Raw genomic sequence first — 17,502 nt, 5'->3', positions numbered from 1 at the left:
AACGCGATATCTGTGGGGGGAAGTTCGCGTTAAAATTTCAAAATAAGAGTCGCTAGCTATAAATTCAAAACAATGTGTGCGAGATACGAGTTATATTCACATCCCCGTCCACCTTCAAAACACGCCGTAAATACTAGATACACAAACTATCGAATGTCTAATTTTTTAATTTACTAAATTTTAACATTAAACGGCACACATTTTACACTGAAATAAACACTGTACAATTTCTAGAAAAATAAATTTAACTTCCGGGCCGTAATAGATTCCTGTGTTTCGTCTGGCTGGTACCCCTGGTACCCCTGGCTGGGATCATTTTTGCAGGAAGTTTGACGTGTTTTTAAGATACGTCTTGTTTTTTGTCCGCCAGCCTGCTGAAATGGCCTCTAAAGTGACTGTCAACAGTGCCTGGAGGACGGCGAGGACGCTGTGGCTGCTTGTGCTAGTGTGCTTGTCTGTTTGTATCTGTGTGTGCCGAGCATCATCAGCAGAGGAGAACAGTGCCATGGAGAACATCGTAACAGAGAAGAAGGCTGAGGCGAGTCACAGGCAGGACAGCGCAGACCTGCTCATCTTCATCCTGCTCCTCACCCTCACCATCTTGACCATCTGGCTGTTCAAACACCGCCGATTCAGGTTTCTCCACGAAACCGGACTGGCGATGATTTATGGTGAGATGCTACAGCCTGCCGGACCTACGTCACCAGTATCATTTGATTTAGTATCATTGTGCTGTCTTTCCACCCGCCGTAAATGTAACAAGCATCGTGCCTTTACCCCCAGCACGAACCCCGTCTTTACAGTGAGACTACGGTGGTGAAAAGGAAAAAATGCTCCAACTCAAGCTGGCTAATTGACATTTGCCCGTGTGACGCAACCTGTCCCCGCTCCTGTTTGCTGCCATAAAAACCCCGAAAGAGATGATCACCGCTGTATTTATATTTATCTTTAAAACCTACAAGACCTTGACTCAATATTTGCCAAGCCAGTAGCACATAACTTTATAGGACTTTGTGCACTTTCTCCTTTTTCATATTGAGGTCGTCTGTTGTGCCAATTGGAAAACAATACATATGCATTTTGAATTGTATGTGATGGATGTGTTCTTTTGTTTAAAGTGGGTTTTTTGCTACATCCCAGGGCTACTTGTTGGTGTGGTCCTGCGCTATGGCATCCATGTCCCCCGGGATGTAAAGAACATCACGCAAAGCTGCCCTGTTAATTCCAGTCCTGCCACTTTGCTGATAAATGTCAGCGGGAAGTTCTACGAGTACACGCTGAAAGGAGAGATCAGTACCATCGAGATGGATGACGTACCAGATAATGAAATGCTGCGGAAGGTAGGGGCACGCTTCACGTCGGGCACAAGTGAAACGGTTCAATTTACACGTTTAAATATATGTTCGGATCCCGATGAGCTACTGGTCAAAACGATTCCATGTATCATGGTCAAGGTGATTAATATCCTAGACTTGGCAGATGAAGGTTGATCGTGTTGTGCCCTGACCGTCTCCACCATCGTGTAGACCACGTGGATGGATGGGGTCAGGATCGGCAGCATCTGAATGGTTTAGCATTCAGCGTCCCCCTGTTTTCACTGAGAACGCTGCGCCACACCTAGCGATGAATGGAACCAAGGACAGCAGGAAGGCACCTGTGTCAAGGTGGACACGCCTGGCAGTCGGGCATTTATTCACGGTCCTCTATCCTCAGTCCTGCAGCCAACCCTCATGGTGACTGAGCCCAAACAGAAGAGTGGTGGCTTGGAAGGTGGCTTAGTGCGCTAAAATTGGCCTACCCGGCCACGCAGGACCTGATCCTGGTGTCACGGCTCAGCAAACACCTGCTCAGGTCCCAGATAGAGAACTCGTGATCAAAGGAGTTAAGATCTGAAATGAGTCATTGTGACGGGATCAGCATTAGATTTAAATGAGTAATCAGTTGACCTTTGTCCGAGAGGTCAAACCGTGAGTCATGTGATGAAAACAATAAACACGGTGCCACAATTGAGACCTCTTTAATGTTGTGACCTCGTCTGTCAGCTGATACGAAGCTGCTTGGTTTTTGCGTCACAATTCCCTCGTCGCGCCTCTTTAGATTTACAGCTCAACCTGTGATGGTGTTAAAATCCTCCTCCTTTGCCCTCATCTCCTTTTAATATTGGTTCCTTTTGTCCCTAAAACAACCTCGTGCATGTCCCTTTTTACCTTAGAAGTGTCTCCTCTCTAGTTTCCCCCCTCAAAACATGCACCCTGATTCTTTTCTCTTTGTGACTCAGGTGACCTTTGACCCTGAAGTCTTCTTCAATATTCTCCTGCCGCCCATCATCTTCCACGCTGGCTACAGCTTGAAACGGGTACGGTAATGATTCACACTGAAATAGTGGCTTCTAACTCTTGGTCTGTGATAAATTCTTACCTTTAATTTTGTCTTTCAGAGGCACTTTTTCCGTAACATGGGATCCATCCTGGCCTATGCCTTTCTGGGCACAGTTATTTCCTGTTTTGTTATTGGGTAGGACCAACGGTGGCTACAGTGTAGCCCAGCAGCACACATGAATCTACCCCAGCAGCACTTTCATATTCTATGTGGGTGTTTAATAACGTCCGTCTTGTGTGTTTCTCTCGAGGTTGTTGATGTACGGCTGCGTGATGCTGATGAAGCAGATGAAGCAGCTGGATGGAGACTTTTTCTTCACCGACTGCCTCTTCTTCGGCGCCATCGTCTCAGCCACAGACCCCGGTACGCGCGCTTTCTTTCCTTTCAAGCTCGAGTCGGGCTCCAAAACATAAATGGTGCGATTAGTCAGTCTCAGCATGAAAGATTAGAGGAGCACATTTGGAAATGACATCATCTGTTATGCAATCGCTACCCTGACTCACATGAGTCATGTGACTAATAAATCACAAGGTAATAATCAAAACAATCAGAGCTGGATTGGGGGGGGGGGGGGGGTCTAAAATTGGTCATTTTTCTAACCAAGTAAGGAGAAATAAGCCGTTCCCGTCTCTGTCCGCAGTGACGGTCCTGGCCATCTTCAACGAGCTGCAGGTGGACGTGGATCTGTACGCGTTGCTCTTCGGAGAAAGTGTCCTGAACGACGCGGTGGCCGTGGTTCTGTCCTCGTAAGCATCCGCCCCGCACAGAGATCCGCTCGGTGCTGATAAACCCGTGAACCGCCGGTCCAGGCGGAACGCTTTACCAAGCTTTGCAGACGCGAATCCAACAAGGCTGCGTTTGTTCGTTTCCTGCAGCCTGTTTCGGGATATTAGGAAGGCTTATTTGATCTAAGCTCTGATTTGCCTCAGGTTTTGAGGTCCAGGGAACTGTTGATCTCCTGGCAACGGCATCAAGACGGCGTGCTTTCTTTTTCAGGTCCATAGTAGCCTACCAGCCACAGGGCGACAACAGCCACACCTTCGAGGTCATGGCCCTGCTCAAGTCTTTTGGAATGTTTCTGGGCGTGTTCAGCGGCTCCTTCGCTCTGGGCGTGGCCACCGGCGTCGTCACCGCCATCATATCCTTTTCCTTCATTGATGTTTCTTTTTTTCTGACACAATTCAATCACGTAGTCGTTTTGTTTAACCGCCACCCGCACGTGACCAAGTTCACCAAGCTGAGGGACTTCCAGCTGCTGGAGACGGCGCTCTTCTTCCTCATGTCATGGAGCACCTTCCTGCTGGCGGAGGCCTGCGGGTTCACAGGTGACGCACGCGTCCGCAGCAGATCATATCAGGAATGGTGAAATTGTTCCGAACCGCCGGCGTGTGACCCAGTTCCTTCCTGCTGCCTTTTCAGGCGTGGTGGCTGTGCTCTTCTGTGGAATCACTCAGGCCCACTACACCTTCAACAACCTGTCAGCTGAGTCCCAGGACAGAACCAAACAGGTCAGAGCTGCAGCAGCATGGATGTAGGAACCTCTTCGGGTTATAGCGGGAACTATTTCAAACAATGCTCAACCAGAACGGACGCCGATGTCTGCTCTTCAAATTCATTTTTTAAGGTTTTTTTTGCAGGAACAATGTTTATGAATTGCCGTTTTCTCCTTGTCTCCTTGTAGCTGTTTGAACTTCTGAATTTCCTGGCAGAGAACTTCATCTTCTCCTACATGGGTCTGGCCCTCTTCACCTTCCAAAGCCACATCTTCAACCCCATGTTCATCTTCGGCGCTTTCGTATCTTTTAATCTAAATTCGCCCCCTCCTCTCTCAGTGTCGCCATAGAAACAAGGATGTTTCTCCACTTCCTCATCGCGGTTAACACACCTGGAAGGGATTTAAATGAAGCTTTGAATGTGAGGAAGTTTCACGGTGCACTCGCCTCTGCTGGCGTTGGTCTCCTTAACCTGCATCCTTTGCCAGATTGCGATGTTTCTGGGACGAGCTGCGAACATCTACCCTCTCTCCTTCCTTCTTAACCTCGGACGTCGCAACAAGATCAAGTCCAATTTCCAGCACATGATGATGTTTGCAGGTGAGTAGGATACAGGTGTACAGCCCACGCGTGTTAATTGCTGGGAAAATCCCAGAATTAAGTGTTCCTGGGAGACGTTGAACTGGATTTTGCCTTTTTAAGTGTATTTTCTCTCCAGGCCAGTAACATCTCAGGCCGTCACATTGACCACACTCGCCTACTCTCGAGAATCTTTGCATTTTTTTATTTTGGACTTCATTCCTGTCATTTTCGACAGTCACATCTCAGAAATCCCACATTTGTTCACTGCCACAGTCTGGAAAATCCTCCTTCACAGTGGAAAACATGTTTACTGTGGGAAATGTGCTCGTTTTCAGGTCTCCATGGAGACATCAGGACTGTCTGAGATCACTGGGTGCGCGTGTTGATGTTGATCTGTGTGCTTGCTGTGCTCTTCAGGCCTACGAGGCGCGATGACCTTTGCCCTGTCCATCAGGGACACGGCCACGTACGCGCGTCAGATGATGTTTTCCACCACTCTGCTCTTGGTCTTCTTCACCGTTTGGGTGTGTGGAGGCGGCACCACGCAGATGCTGTCCTGCCAGCGCATCCGGTGGGTTTTTAATGCGCCTGGAGGAAACCAATGCTGCTTTTGCTGGAACTTTTGACGATTTGTGGTGTTTAATGCATGCAGAGTTTCTAACTGCGGCTTCTTCCCATGTCTTCTCACAGAGTGGGAGTGGACTCCGATCAAGATAACCCCGTGAGTGTGCTCCTCACGCTGTGCTTATACGTTGCCGCTGTTGTAATCTATTCATGCAAAGTGCTGAGTAAACACCAAAAATGGGCCTTTTTCTGTTCAGATGAGCATCGCTGAAGGATCAGAGAGAAGAAGCACCAAACAAGAAAGTGCCTGGCTTTTCAGGATTTGGTACAACTTTGACCACAAGTATCCTTTAACAGTTTTGTCACACTTTTGGAAGGGATGAAAGTCTTTGCTTTGAAGCTTAAAATACACATCAAATAAAATTTCATAACTGATAGAATATTTGCATTCCAAAGTGGAATAATACAATGAAAATAGGCAAAAATGGATGAGCACTAATGAAATATGTAGTTCACAGTTTCAGCCACTAGATGGAGCCGCATGTGCATGTACTCAGAACTAGCGCCACGCTATTCAGTAATAACGCATCTGGCTTCTGTTTTCTGTCCTTGACTTGAGCCTTTTCTAGCTACCTGAAGCCCATCCTGACTCACAGCGGCCCCCCACTCACAGCCACACTGCCTCCCTGCTGTGGCCCCCTCGCCCGCTTCCTCACCAGCCAACAGGCCTATGAGGTCAGAGACTGGTGATCGTGTTTAGCACGGCCGCCTCTGTTAACTTTTAATTGCCTTCATGGATGGAAAAAGTCTTCTGTGATGAATCACTGAGCACAACATTTTCACCAGATTTTACGCCGCATGTAAAAATCTGGCATGTAATCGTCACATTACCCGGTTCCAAGTTCCAACATTTACGTCGCTTCCTGTTTATTTCTTTCCCTACTGACTAGAACGAGTGCCAGCTGAAAGATGACGACTCTGACCTCATCCTGTCAGACGGCCACATCAACCTCACCTACGGCGACGTCACCGTCAGCACCGACGCCACCGGCGCCCACACCAGCAGCGGGCCGGCCTACCCGGGCGCCACCGGCTCCGACGACTTGGACAGAGAGCTGACGTACGGCGATCACGAGCTGGTGATGAGGGGCACGCGTCTGGTGCTGCCCATGGACGACTCCGAGCCGCCTTTCACGGACACCCACCGCCACCTGCAGATGTGAGGATGACGCAGACCCTGACAGCCGTCCGCCCGCCAACCACCCGAGCCGTCGAGCAAACGACCAGTACCTGACAAAACTGTCTGTTACTAATTATCTCTTCGCACTGCCTCATTTCACCCTCATTTTCTGACTTCCTATAGCGCTAACTCACTCTCTCTACCTCATTCTCATTCACAACCTGCCATTACTGTAATCTACTCTTATTTATTAGCATTTTTTTCTGTTCACTTTCTTTTGATTCGGTACCGAGTCACGCGTCACCTTACTGTAGCACTGCGCAGAGGTTTAGAAGCATGTGTGTCCGTGTGTAAGTACGATTCCCGGCCACTAGCTAACGTGCAGTATATCCCAGTTGTCCTGTAGCTTCGATATGCATGTTGAGGAGCTTTGGTGTGTGCGGCTGGGGGTTGGGGGTACCTGTGCTTTGGGTCTGAGAATGAATGTTGCTGGCTTCTTTCTGTTGACGGAGGCAGCGGACGACTTTACTCCACATTTCTGTTACAATCAAGTGCCTGTGAAAAGTAGTTAAAGCCTGGTAGCTCGTACTGAAACGCTAGTGTGGCTGCAGAAGGAGTTATCGCAGGCGCAGAGCTTTGTTTGTTAAAAAAAGAAGGAAGTTGAGGAAAAAATGCAAAAAAAAGGTAATAAAAATATTGACACCTCTGACCAAAAGGTAGCAAATAGCCGGTTTGATTGGGCTGTCGGGTGCTGCTCCTGTGGGTGTGACAGTTGTGGGTCTCTCCCTCCGACCTCTGACTGTGACAGAGAGGCTTTATTGTTACGCTTTAAGACAGTTTTGAGCAAGAAGGAAAGGCCTGTTGCACCAACAGCAAGGCCTGATCGCGCTGTAGAGGGTTCCGAGCCGTTCCTGCATGCGGACGCTCAGTCGGGGCGCCGGGCGTAGACAACCAGGAGGGTTTTGTATTTTCTGACCTTTTAATGACGATTCAAAACATTCTGATCCGTCAGCGCTGTGGTTTTCTGTCGCTGGAGCCCAAATTTCCCCCGATAAAAGCATAGAGATGGTGCTTCTAGAGAATTTGGGCTAATCAGAGAAGCATCTTGATTGGGGCAGTTTTGGAGTTATGCCGAACCCACCGGAGGAATCTCTCCGTCTTTAGCAGTGTAGCAGTTGGCAAACGGGTTAGCGGCGACGTTTCCACGCTGGCCCTCGGCAGCAGCAGAGCTTCGGAGCGAGCGGCCGCTTCAGTACGGGCTCCTCGCCACGGCCGATCCAAATAAGACGAAGCCTGTGGTTTCATCTTTTATGTCAGTGTTTGCGTGTGCTTGAAAACAGCCTATTTTAGTTTGGTTTTTTGAAATGAAAAAAAAAAAATCCTTTAATCGATGTCATCTTTGGTACTGTTGCTTTGTTGATGACAGGAAACAACAGCAGCGGCTGCTCGATGCTGGAATTAAGAGAGGTTGTATTTATAATTCAGGTTGTCTTGAGTGGAGCAGCTGTTGATGTGGGTCTAACAGGAAGCCTAGACCGGATGTCACCATGGCAACGCTTTTTGTTGTTGACATGGATACAGCCCAGACAAACAGTCACGTTTTCGGTTGCACACCACAGTTTTAGCTCCGCCGCCCGAGGCAAAGTTAAGACATAAAAAGAAAGCGTGTGTATGAAAACAGTTTTAAACTGAGGGGTAACTAGAAAGGTGAAGGTTTGTGCTTTTATGTTTTTTTGGGGATGCTGACTTGGAAGAAAGCAGCTTTTTTTTCTTACGTTACCTTCTGCTGTGCAGGAAATCCTTTTTTTTGTGTGTGTTATTTGCATTCCACCATTTTTTATATTTCTCATTTGCTGTCAGTCAGACATTTTCTATAGAAACATTAAGAAATTCTACATGATTTGCACGCATTCATGGTGTTTGAGCCAACAGTTTTAATCTCTATATATGAAGATATGATTTAGCTTTCATGTTTGGAAAAGTGAGGGGGAAAAATGAATGTCAGATTCTCCACTTTTGAATATTGCATCCATGTTGAAGAGCAGTTAAATGTCAAAAAGAAAACAAAAATCTTGCAGCAGAATTCAAGATGGAGGCGTCAAGAGTGTGAATCGTGCTGTTGTTACATGTTATTACCTTCAAATCTGGCGTTTTGCTGTCTGAATGTTGTTCCAGAGCACGAAGCATCGATGGGGAAGAAAATGTGAGCAGGAGTCTGCAGCCGCTGTTCAGACCACGCAGTAGTTGATGTGACACGTGCAGAAGCTGACCAACAGAAGTGTGTGTGAGTGCGTGCATGCGCGCGCATGTTTGTGCGTGTGTGTTCTCTCTATTTTCTGAGTGCTGATAGGTAATCAATCATGGGAAATCTGAAGTAGATGACCAAAGAGGCCTGTTGTGCTTTGTGTATTCAGACAGTCCATTCTATCTTTATACTGTAAGTGTGTGTGTGTGTGTGTGTGTGTGTGGGAGAGAGAGAGAGAGAGAGAAAGGGGGTGACTTTTCCTCCCTCTTCCATCGCGTCTGCAGGTACTGACTGTTTACGTGTGTGTACATACGCTCCCACCCGTCCATGTGTGTGTAAAGGTCAATAAACGGAAGCCTGTGCTTTTCATTAAAGCCGCCGTCGTGGCCTCCTGGCTTTTGTGGTGCCCTTTCACCCGCTGCGAGGGGTGGATCCACGCGTCTGCAGCAGCAGGGATCCAGCACATCCGCGGGGACGGCGGGAGGAGATTAGTGCCAGGAGTCATTTTTATTTCAGTGGCATAAATCTGTAAAATTGGCTTATTCAGGCTCAGGAAAGGGCTGTAATCTCCATAATATTGAAATCTGGCAGCTAGCCCGTCTCCACGTGCTATTTAAGGGTGGGATAATGTTGAGATTAGACTGGAGCTGCATTAAAAAGCTGCAGGAATGGTTCCTGTGGGTCCCAGCAGGCTGAAATCCCCCCTCAATTCAACTCAGCTTTATTTATACAGAGTCTGTTACATGTAAAATTGTTTCGAGGTGTTTTACAGAAACCAGGCCTGACCCCCCCAACAAGCAACATAGCAAGGAAAACACCCTTTTAACAGGAAGAAACCTTGAGCTGAACCAGGTGCATATACTGGGGGTGGGCGGGACCCTCCTGATGTGCTAAAAAGCATTAAAACATATCATTTACTGAATCTGCTGGACCCTGAAGTGTAGCAGGTTTGCAGCAACAGTGTGTGTATCAACCAGGAAGTGGCGACTTGATATCAGCTTCCTGCACATGTCAGACAAAGATGCTCACGGGGAATAAAACCCCCGGAGCGAGGGACGCCGTCGCTGGGAGGAATTCACCGGAGGAGAAGTCTGGATTTCGGCCTCCAGGATGAACATGTTTGGGCTCAGTTTGCCCTGAGGCTGTTCCGGTCCTCTCTGGATGGGCCGGCCTCTCTTTGGGCCGTTGGCGTAACCTGGGCTACCTGGAGAACCATTTCAAACAAGAATTGTCAGCAACAGTCTTCCTGTGTAAATCCTTGTGACTGTAAGTGACCTTTGACCTTCAGATGACCTGCTGATGAGCTGGGTGAAGGTGTTTAAACTGCTGCTGCCGCTGTGACCACCACTGCACTTCATTCAGCTCATTACATCATGGTTTTAAAGGCATCTCGGCACTTTTGGTTATAAAGTGAGTCATCTTCTTGCTCTTATTACCAAAAAAGGAAAAGATGAGGTGATTCACGATAAAAGTGTGCATGTGGCGTTTTTATGAGAATGCAAATGATAAAAGACAGCGAAGTAAATGGAAGGAGTCAAGGTGGGTAAGTAGATGATCGTGATGAGCGGTGAGCCAGGCTGAAACAGACGCACCTGACGGTGACGCGGAGAAGGTTCCGACCTCCGGAGAGCGTCGCGGCCAATCGCAGCTCCGCCGCGAGAACTTGCGAATTCCTGGTTGAGGTCATTGTTTATGAGAGTTCGCAGAGGTTTGGCTCGTGTCCTGCATTTCTTTTTTCCGCCCCATCCGCTGCCTGTATTAAAGCTGCCTCCGCGCACTCCGCGCACAGCCCTCGGCCAAACCCGCTGGACGCGCTGGTGGTGTCAGCTGACAGAAGTTCATCCGTGCGCTTTGGAGAGGTGAGTCCGAAACCACCGCTGGGTTCAGCTCAGGTTAATTTAAATCCGGGGCGCTGAAGGATGTTTTAATGTTTTAGTATTTGCTGACAGTTTAGTAACTCCAGACCACTGGCTACATAAAAGGCTCCTTTTCCAAAGTGTTTTACGCACATTTGCGCTGCGCAACAGGTCGCCAAGTCGCGTAAATGTTCATGATCAATTATTTATGTGAGAAAACTGGAATTCTCACCATGCATATGCAATAAACTACGGTATTTAAGGCCGGCATTTATATTTAAGATGGTTTCAGTTTGATGCTCATAGTTTGGCTAGTATTTTGTGACACGTTTTAATATTTAAAATCAGTTCGCGCACGAACAAAGTGGATTCAACTACATATTTTTTCGACTGTTATCCACAAGGAAATATGTTCAGAAATCTCATGGCTAATGCTTTTGCAATGGGTCATTACTGCTTGATTTCATTAACGTGGTGGATGATCAGTCTGTCTCCATGACTGCAACACAGAAACACAAAACAGTCAGAAGAACATTTTCACTAATGGAGCCTATAAAGTTTGAGTTTTGTTGTTTAAATGGGGATCAACACCTTATAAATCCTGGTTATACAGGAGTATATCTGCCAAAGTTGAAACAAAATGCTTGAAGGAGTGAATGAAGCCTATACGAGTCAATCGAAGGGAGGGAGAGTGTGAAGCGTGACCGTGGTGGTCTGAGACTGTTCCCACATCAGCTCAGTGTCGCCTCCCAAATCAGCTGCATGATGTCATCAGAAAGAGTTCCTCCAGAACTCTGGACCTCCTCACGGCTCCAGTGTGAGAGTTACAAATGAAGAACACATGACGGCTGTCTCCAGCTTTTGCAGCAACTTGGAAACAATGGTACGTTAAATTTGTGAGGTGAAATCAACCCTGAGCAAGAGCTGCTGTCTGCTGGATCGTTCAATGTTGGAGTGAGTGAAGCCTGAAGATATGATGGAACAGCGCTCCGTTCAGGACTATTAAGGCAACGCTGAGCGAGAGGCTAAATGACCCACATGGGCCTGTCAAAGTGGATCAGAAACTGTTCCTCCTGCCCTTGGTCCACTGTTCCCCCTGCCCTCGGTCCACTGTTCCTCCTGCCCTCGGTCCACTGTTCCTCCTGCCCTCGGTCTACTGTTCCTCCACTGGGTTTCTTCCTGTTAAAGGGGAGTTTCTGCTCACTTCTGCTCCTTGGGGATGAGGATCTGAGTGTCTGTCAAGGGCCTGGAGACCCTCCTGGACACAATACAGATGCTGTAAAAATAAAGATAAACTGAATAAAACATAGAGGAACTTGAATAAACTCCAAATGGCTCTAACTTTTTCTTGAGTGAAACAAGTAAGAAGAAACACCGACCAACAATGACTCTGGTGTGTGTGTGTGTGTGTGTGTGTGTTGTGTGTGTGAGAGAGAGAGAGAGAGTTAGCTTGACCTCTGTGTGCCCTGATTGTCAGAAAAGATCTTTGTGTAAAGCTCATGTGTGTCTGTGTTGTTATCTCAACCATGTGTGTGTGTGTGTGTGTGTGTGTGTGTGTCAGTGAAAGGACCTTGTCCAACCTACTGGATTTGGGGTGTTTCTAAGATGAGGAATGAGCCCATGAAGCCTTTCGCTGCTGTTGACGATGTTGTTGGCGACAATGTTGTTGTTGTCCACGTTGTTGTTAGTTAAAAACAAACAATCCAAGTGCTGAGTGTTTATTGCACTCGCTGCATTCAGGAAGTGCTTGTGAGATTCTTGTGTTTCTGTGTTGTTATAGACACCAGATCCTGCCCTGATCCAGCCAGGCGGCCTCCGGGCCCCCGGTGGGCCCTTACTACTGCACCGTTAACCTCTGATTTAACCTCTGATCTCCTCTGCGGCGATGCAGTTATTGCTTCTGAATTTTGGGGTCTATTATTGGATGGCAGGTGGCGCTGATGCCAGAGCAAATGCCGCGTGTGCGACACTGAGAGTCCAGGAGAAACACGGGTCCATACGCCTGGAGGAGGCGTCTTGGTGGCTTCCTCTTGATGGAGGACCAGATCCTGATGGGCTCTGTGGTAATAGACCACATCGACCGTCTGATTGCGAGCAGCTGCAGACAGGAACCGGTTAATGAGGATTTGTTCTGCGTCCGATTGGTGAACACGTTGATTAACGTTGATTCGTCTCAGCTGCCCCTGAGCCCGTCTCCATGCTGCAGCTTCTCTCATCACCACCGTCCATTCTTTTCATTTGGACCTGAAAAAGTCCAGTTTGACCGGTAGAATCGATGAAGGCGTTTGACTACTGCTTTAGGTTATTTAGGAGGCCAGAAAGGTGGACTACCAATAAAAAAAGAACCTGTTTTTGATCATTCTGCAGCAGTTTCTCTCAGTGACTTAGGCCTAAACACGCGGGCTGAATAAATAGTTCAGGTTAATGAGAACGATGCACCTCAGGCTACGTGAGAAAGTACCCTAGAGAGGAGCGTTCTCCTCCCCCGACGTCTCCTGGCTCGGCCCCGGCACATGCGTCCCATTATCCTCTCAAAAAAGTCAAACATTTTCCAGTTTCTGGTTTTGGAGTGGGGTGAGTCATCCCTCTGAGTTATGATGCATCCCGATCCAACATGTCATCTACATGTGTTCCAGACCTCCAGATAGCCTGTATTGTCAGGCAGCGGACGTATTTATTGTCCCTCACGGACGCTATTCAAATGAGCAGCGGAGGAATCCCGTCTCTGATCCGTGCTCTCTGATTCTTACTCACCCTCTATTCTCCAACACATGACCTAAAAAGGAGCGGAGGTTCAGAAGGTTGGGTCTGGACCTGGAGTCAGGGGTGTGTGTGGGTCACCGCAGGGGTATATAAGGTGGGTGGCCTCTGGGGTGGACCGTCTGTGGATGCTACTCTCTTCTGCCTCCCTCCCGACTGCTGCAACCATGGCCTACAGACACACAGGTAAAACGCTGAGTGTGAGGGAGCCCGATGCCCGTCCCACTCCGCCAGCAGCTCAGGTGAACTTTTGTCGCCGGTGTAGAAGGATTTCGATCGATGCTGCTGATGCTAGGCGTCCAAAATGTCAGAAACGAGCTCTGCATGTTCAAAAGATGCTTCCAAGATAAAAGTTGTTGGGTTTTTTTTAATCTGCAAAGTCAATCTTTGGGTCTAAAGGTGTCAGGCTCCAGTCCTGGGCCGGTGTCCAGCCGTCTTTTCTGTCCTGCCAGGCGGACGCTTTCACCTGGGATCCCACAATCCTTGGAAGAAGAGCGTTCCACCTGGTAGGACAGAAGACCCGGTTCACCCACGGTCCTCGAGGACGGGATCTGGGCCCCCCCATACTGGATTTTTTCCCTCCTCAATAGCAAAAATATTGACTCTCTTGGCGATGTGGCTGACGTCTACCAACATTTCTAAGCAGAATGAATGACTAAACATCCAATAGTATACACCGGCTCAGCCAGGCAGCCTGAGATGGTTTAGAAGATGTCGATGAAATTATGGCCCAACCAAACCCCAATATGGGTGACGTCAGAGCAGCTGTGCCTTTGGGTGCTCATCAGCGGTGATGGGGATTCTAACGCCGTCAACAACAGAGGCGTGTTTTCTTGCACGTTCCCACAGTCGTGACCTCAGCACCACCTAATTCAAAGCACTTGTCCCGGTTGTGTTCTAAGCCTTTTCCAGGGAACATCGCGTCGTTATCTGAGGTCAGGTTTGGCCGCCGGGGCTTCAGATTTGACCGCGTGAGTCACACTTTCTGCTGTGACTCACCCCTCAAACTGGCCCGGCTCTGACCTTTCCTGTTCCCCGCAGAGACCTCTGGGATGCGAGCGCAGCTGAGAGCCGGAGTTTGTCTGACAGGAGGCAGCTGTCGGGCTGTTTGGCCGATACCAGATTAAAGCGGCGGGCGCGTCTCCACCGTAGCCACAATAGTGGCCACCATCACACCGCATCTATCTGCGGTTGTCAGCTGCGGAATGCTCGTGGGGGCTTAAAATAGAGATCCAGAGGGTCGGAAAATAGAGCCGTGGGCTCAGATGGGAACACCGAGTATTGTGTCTGTAACCTGACAGGCTTGAATATGCTGGACTGGTTGAGCTTTTCCTTTTTTAGCTCCGTGACAAACTAAAATTCCTGCCAGGAGGTGAGGGGAGGAGGAGTGGGCGCGCCGGCGCTCAGTCCTCGGATCAGTCTTTATCCCCGGAGCGCAGCTGCTCCCCCCGCCTATGCATCCCACCTCACCAGGGACACATGCCGCTCTCTAGGAGGCTCCTATCTTTCCTCCCGTTTGCCACATCCCACTTGGCCTTATCTCCTTTCATAAATATTGCCCTCGTTCCCATGGTTACTAAAGCAGAAGGTCATACCTTTCATTGTCTCTATCTATCTATCTGTCTGTCTGTCTGTCTGTCTGTCTGTCTGTCTATCTATCTATCTATCATCCACCCACCCACCCATTCATCCATCCATCCATCCATCCATCCATCCATCCAATACAACATGTTTCTCCACACGCTCCATCCAGAGGAGAAACTGTTCCAGCAAAAAGGCCGTTCCCAGTGGACCCAGGCCGGAATGCTGATGAATGAGGGAGCGAAGCAACTGTTTACACCATTTTACACCACTCAGAAAAGAGCGCAGACAAAATCGAGCGAGAGTTGGACGCGAGGGGAGATCCAAGAGTTGGAAGTCGGGGGAGGCAGGAATGCGCCGTCCTGTCTAAAAATACATGATTTGCGGAGAGAGATTGATATAAGAGTATGCGGATCAGACACTGTGCGGAATTTTCACCCACTTCTCTCATAGGTTTGGTATGTTGCTGTGGGGGGAAAACTTTGTTTTACTTCTGCAAAGATCTTGGTTTGTGTCTTAAGTTGCCGAGGAGAGTAAGTTATTGTCTTCTTTTTCTGGATTCATATTACCAGAAAAAAAGTGCCAACCATGTTCCTCTTTTATTTATTAGCTTTGTGGTCTCGCTCATTCTTGCTTCGGTAGCGATGCAACACTGCCCCCCTGTGGCGACTAACGGAAGCGCACCCTCTCAGCAGGTCCCAGGAGCTACCTCACCTCCACCATGACTGAACGCTTCGACTGCTTCTACTGCCGCGACAACCTGCAGGGCAAGAAATATGTGAAGAAGGACGAGAAGCCCATATGCCCCAAGTGCTTCGAAAAGACCTGCGCCAACACCTGCGCAGAGTGCAAACGCCCCATCGGCGTCGACGCCAAGGTGATGATCTCACATACCCACACATATGAATGAATCAAGGTGTGATTGTGAGCTTCATTGAGCTTAAGATGACCCAAACACTGCAATAAATATTATATGACTTTTTAACAAATTATGCACAGCCACATACAGACACAGCCGTGTGCTTCTATCTTTGTGAGGACTTCATAGACCCGCATCCTAAACCCAATTATGTGCTGACTGTGACTGAAATTGGTGATATTTGAGTTCAGAGGTCAGGACTCTGTGTTGCGTTCATGAGCAGCATTCATCTTGTCCTGGAGACACTGAGAGGAGGCCCGATGGACAGTTGAAGATGTCTGACGGTCCTCTGACACTCCCATTCAGAGTTGTTAGCCACTCTGCTAATCCTGCAGGACATCAGCTATGTGCTTATCATCTCTGCTGACATCAACCTCTGCCTGAAAAGTCACCAAAAGCACTCAAATGGTAAAATAGAAGAAACTTAATTCCCAGAACTGAAGGTGTGACAAAAGTCTTTCGTGGAATTCCAAAATTCCCAGTCGGATCAGGATGATTTGAAGCTCAGTGTTGCTTATTCGTGCTGCTAATGTAGTAGACTTAATAGGGCCACGAATAAGCCAGCGCATCCAGCCCATCATCCTTCGCCACTGTGTTCATGACGAGCAAACAAGCGGGGACGCCGCCGCTAAACGTCCTCCGAACTGTCCTCCGTGTGTTGCAGGAGCTGCACCACAAGAACCGCTACTGGCATGAGAGCTGCTTCCGCTGCGCTAAGTGCTACAAGGGCCTGGCCTCGGAGCCCTTCAACGCCCGCGACGACGGCAAGATCATGTGCGGCAAATGCGGCGCCATACAGGACGGCAACCGTTGCCAGGGCTGCTACAAGGTGGTCCTGCCAGGTGGGACGCCTTCCCCGTGCTGCTAGAGGGCGACCATGCAGCTTCCGTAACGAGAGTGCGGTTTGTGTTCCAGGGACTCAGAATGTGGAGTACAAGAACAAGGTGTGGCACGAGGACTGCTTCAAGTGCTTCGAATGCAAGCAGCCGATCCGCACCAAGAGCTTCCTGACCAAGGGCGACGACATCTACTGCACTTCCTGCCATGACACCAAATTTGCCAAGAAGTGCTTCCACTGCAAGAAGGTAGTAGAAGGTAGAACGTGCACCGTCTTGGCCGTGTAAGCTCAGGGTGTCCCCGATCTCTCCTCAGCCGATCAGCTCCGGGGGGCTCAGCTACCAGGATCACCCGTGGCACTCCGAGTGCTTCGTGTGCCACACCTGCCGTAAACCTCTGGCGGACACTCGATTCACTTCCCACGAGAACAACGTCTACTGCGTGGACTGCTTCAAGACCGACGTGGCCAAGAAGTGCCACGGATGCAAGAACCCCATCACAGGTCAGACCCGAACCCCTTAATCCAACGCCACTAGAGGCTTAACCCTCCAACATGTGGTCACCGCTAACGCCCGGCGCCTCCGCAGGGTTCGGCCACGGCACCAACGTGGTGAACTACGAGGGCTACTCCTGGCACGAGTACTGCTTCAACTGTAAGAAGTGCTCGCTGACGCTGGCCAACAAGCGCTTCGTCATCAAAGCGGACAACATCTACTGCCCCGACTGCGCCAAGAAGGTGTGAGCGGCGGCGCCACCGGCGCGAGGCCACGCCGCTTAAAGGGGGAACCAGCCGGGTCAAGCCGGTCTGGGCGGAACGGGCCTCTAAGCGGCGGATGCTTGGGCCACCTGCTTGCACCGTTTCCCCGCATTTGCTCATCTCAGCCTTGACTAACATCATCCGAGTTCTTCTGTGGGATTTGCGACACGTTCTAATCTGAACCCAGGCTTCTGCGCGACCTTTCGCCTTCACCCGTGTGCTGCACCCCATAATCACCAGAAACGCCTTAGATAGAAGCGCCGAGCTGTTCATGTAATCGTGTGAGAATCACTGTCAAATAAAGAAAGGTGGACGTGCTCCCACGTGTCTTCTTTCCCCTCCACAAGAA

The 17,502-nt window shown here is 49.1% G+C and overlaps 2 protein-coding genes and 1 long non-coding RNA gene across 6 annotated transcripts; 2 read left to right on the top strand and 1 right to left on the bottom strand.

Annotated features, from left to right (window-relative positions):
- Positions 1 to 251: 251 nt before the first annotated feature.
- slc9a6a (solute carrier family 9 member A6a) lies at positions 252 to 8,822 on the top strand. The gene is made up of 16 exons (XM_057042474.1): positions 252 to 671; positions 1,141 to 1,340; positions 2,279 to 2,356; positions 2,438 to 2,514; positions 2,630 to 2,742; positions 3,020 to 3,125; positions 3,376 to 3,517; positions 3,599 to 3,704; positions 3,799 to 3,887; positions 4,061 to 4,174; positions 4,361 to 4,472; positions 4,872 to 5,025; positions 5,145 to 5,175; positions 5,276 to 5,361; positions 5,648 to 5,753; positions 5,969 to 8,822. Exons 1-16 carry the CDS (start codon positions 380 to 382, stop codon positions 6,239 to 6,241), a joined length of 2,079 nt encoding a protein of 692 aa, XP_056898454.1. The 5' UTR covers positions 252 to 379; the 3' UTR covers positions 6,242 to 8,822.
- Positions 8,823 to 9,143: 321 nt separating this feature from the next.
- LOC130530913 (uncharacterized) lies at positions 9,144 to 9,942 on the bottom strand. The gene is made up of 2 exons (XR_008951947.1): positions 9,726 to 9,942; positions 9,144 to 9,647 (listed from the first exon to the last, which is right to left on the bottom strand). It is a non-coding gene; the product is annotated as an uncharacterized LOC130530913 (long non-coding RNA).
- Positions 9,943 to 10,104: 162 nt separating this feature from the next.
- fhl1a (four and a half LIM domains 1a) lies at positions 10,105 to 17,471 on the top strand. Of its 4 annotated transcripts, none has more exons than XM_057042493.1 (6): positions 10,105 to 10,302; positions 15,333 to 15,517; positions 16,224 to 16,401; positions 16,475 to 16,644; positions 16,712 to 16,898; positions 16,984 to 17,471. In XM_057042493.1, the coding sequence occupies exons 2-6, from the start codon at positions 15,362 to 15,364 to the stop codon at positions 17,136 to 17,138; spliced, it is 846 nt and encodes a 281-aa protein (XP_056898473.1). In that variant the 5' UTR covers positions 10,105 to 10,302; positions 15,333 to 15,361; the 3' UTR covers positions 17,139 to 17,471. The 4 variants fall into 4 exon arrangements, with proteins under 4 accessions (XP_056898473.1, XP_056898474.1, XP_056898471.1 ...); XM_057042494.1 differs by having other exon boundaries at positions 10,156 to 10,302; positions 15,336 to 15,517; XM_057042491.1 differs by lacking the exon at positions 10,105 to 10,302 and adding an exon at positions 13,100 to 13,245.
- The last annotated feature ends 31 nt before the right edge of the window (positions 17,472 to 17,502 follow it).

Source organism: Takifugu flavidus, chromosome 9, assembly GCF_003711565.1.
Source record: "Takifugu flavidus isolate HTHZ2018 chromosome 9, ASM371156v2, whole genome shotgun sequence".
Classification (NCBI taxonomy): Eukaryota; Metazoa; Chordata; class Actinopteri; order Tetraodontiformes; family Tetraodontidae; genus Takifugu; species Takifugu flavidus.
The sequence above is the reverse complement of the archived record's forward strand: the minus strand, read 5'-3'. Positions and strand labels throughout refer to the sequence as shown.

Excerpts from the sequence above, each read along its gene's own strand:
- fhl1a (XM_057042491.1), top strand. The coding sequence starts at position 13,188 with ATGCTACTCTCTTCTGCCTCCCTCCCGACTGCTGCAACCATGGCCTAC. Across the intron at positions 16,645-16,711 it reads AGTGCTTCCACTGCAAGAAG|CCGATCAGCTCCGGGGGGCT; the intron begins GTAGTAGAAGGT and ends ATCTCTCCTCAG. Across the intron at positions 16,899-16,983 it reads ATGCAAGAACCCCATCACAG|GGTTCGGCCACGGCACCAAC; the intron begins GTCAGACCCGAA and ends GCGCCTCCGCAG.
- slc9a6a (XM_057042474.1), top strand. The coding sequence starts at position 380 with ATGGCCTCTAAAGTGACTGTCAACAGTGCCTGGAGGACGGCGAGGACG. Across the intron at positions 4,175-4,360 it reads TGTTCATCTTCGGCGCTTTC|ATTGCGATGTTTCTGGGACG; the intron begins GTATCTTTTAAT and ends ATCCTTTGCCAG. Across the intron at positions 4,473-4,871 it reads GCACATGATGATGTTTGCAG|GCCTACGAGGCGCGATGACC; the intron begins GTGAGTAGGATA and ends TGTGCTCTTCAG.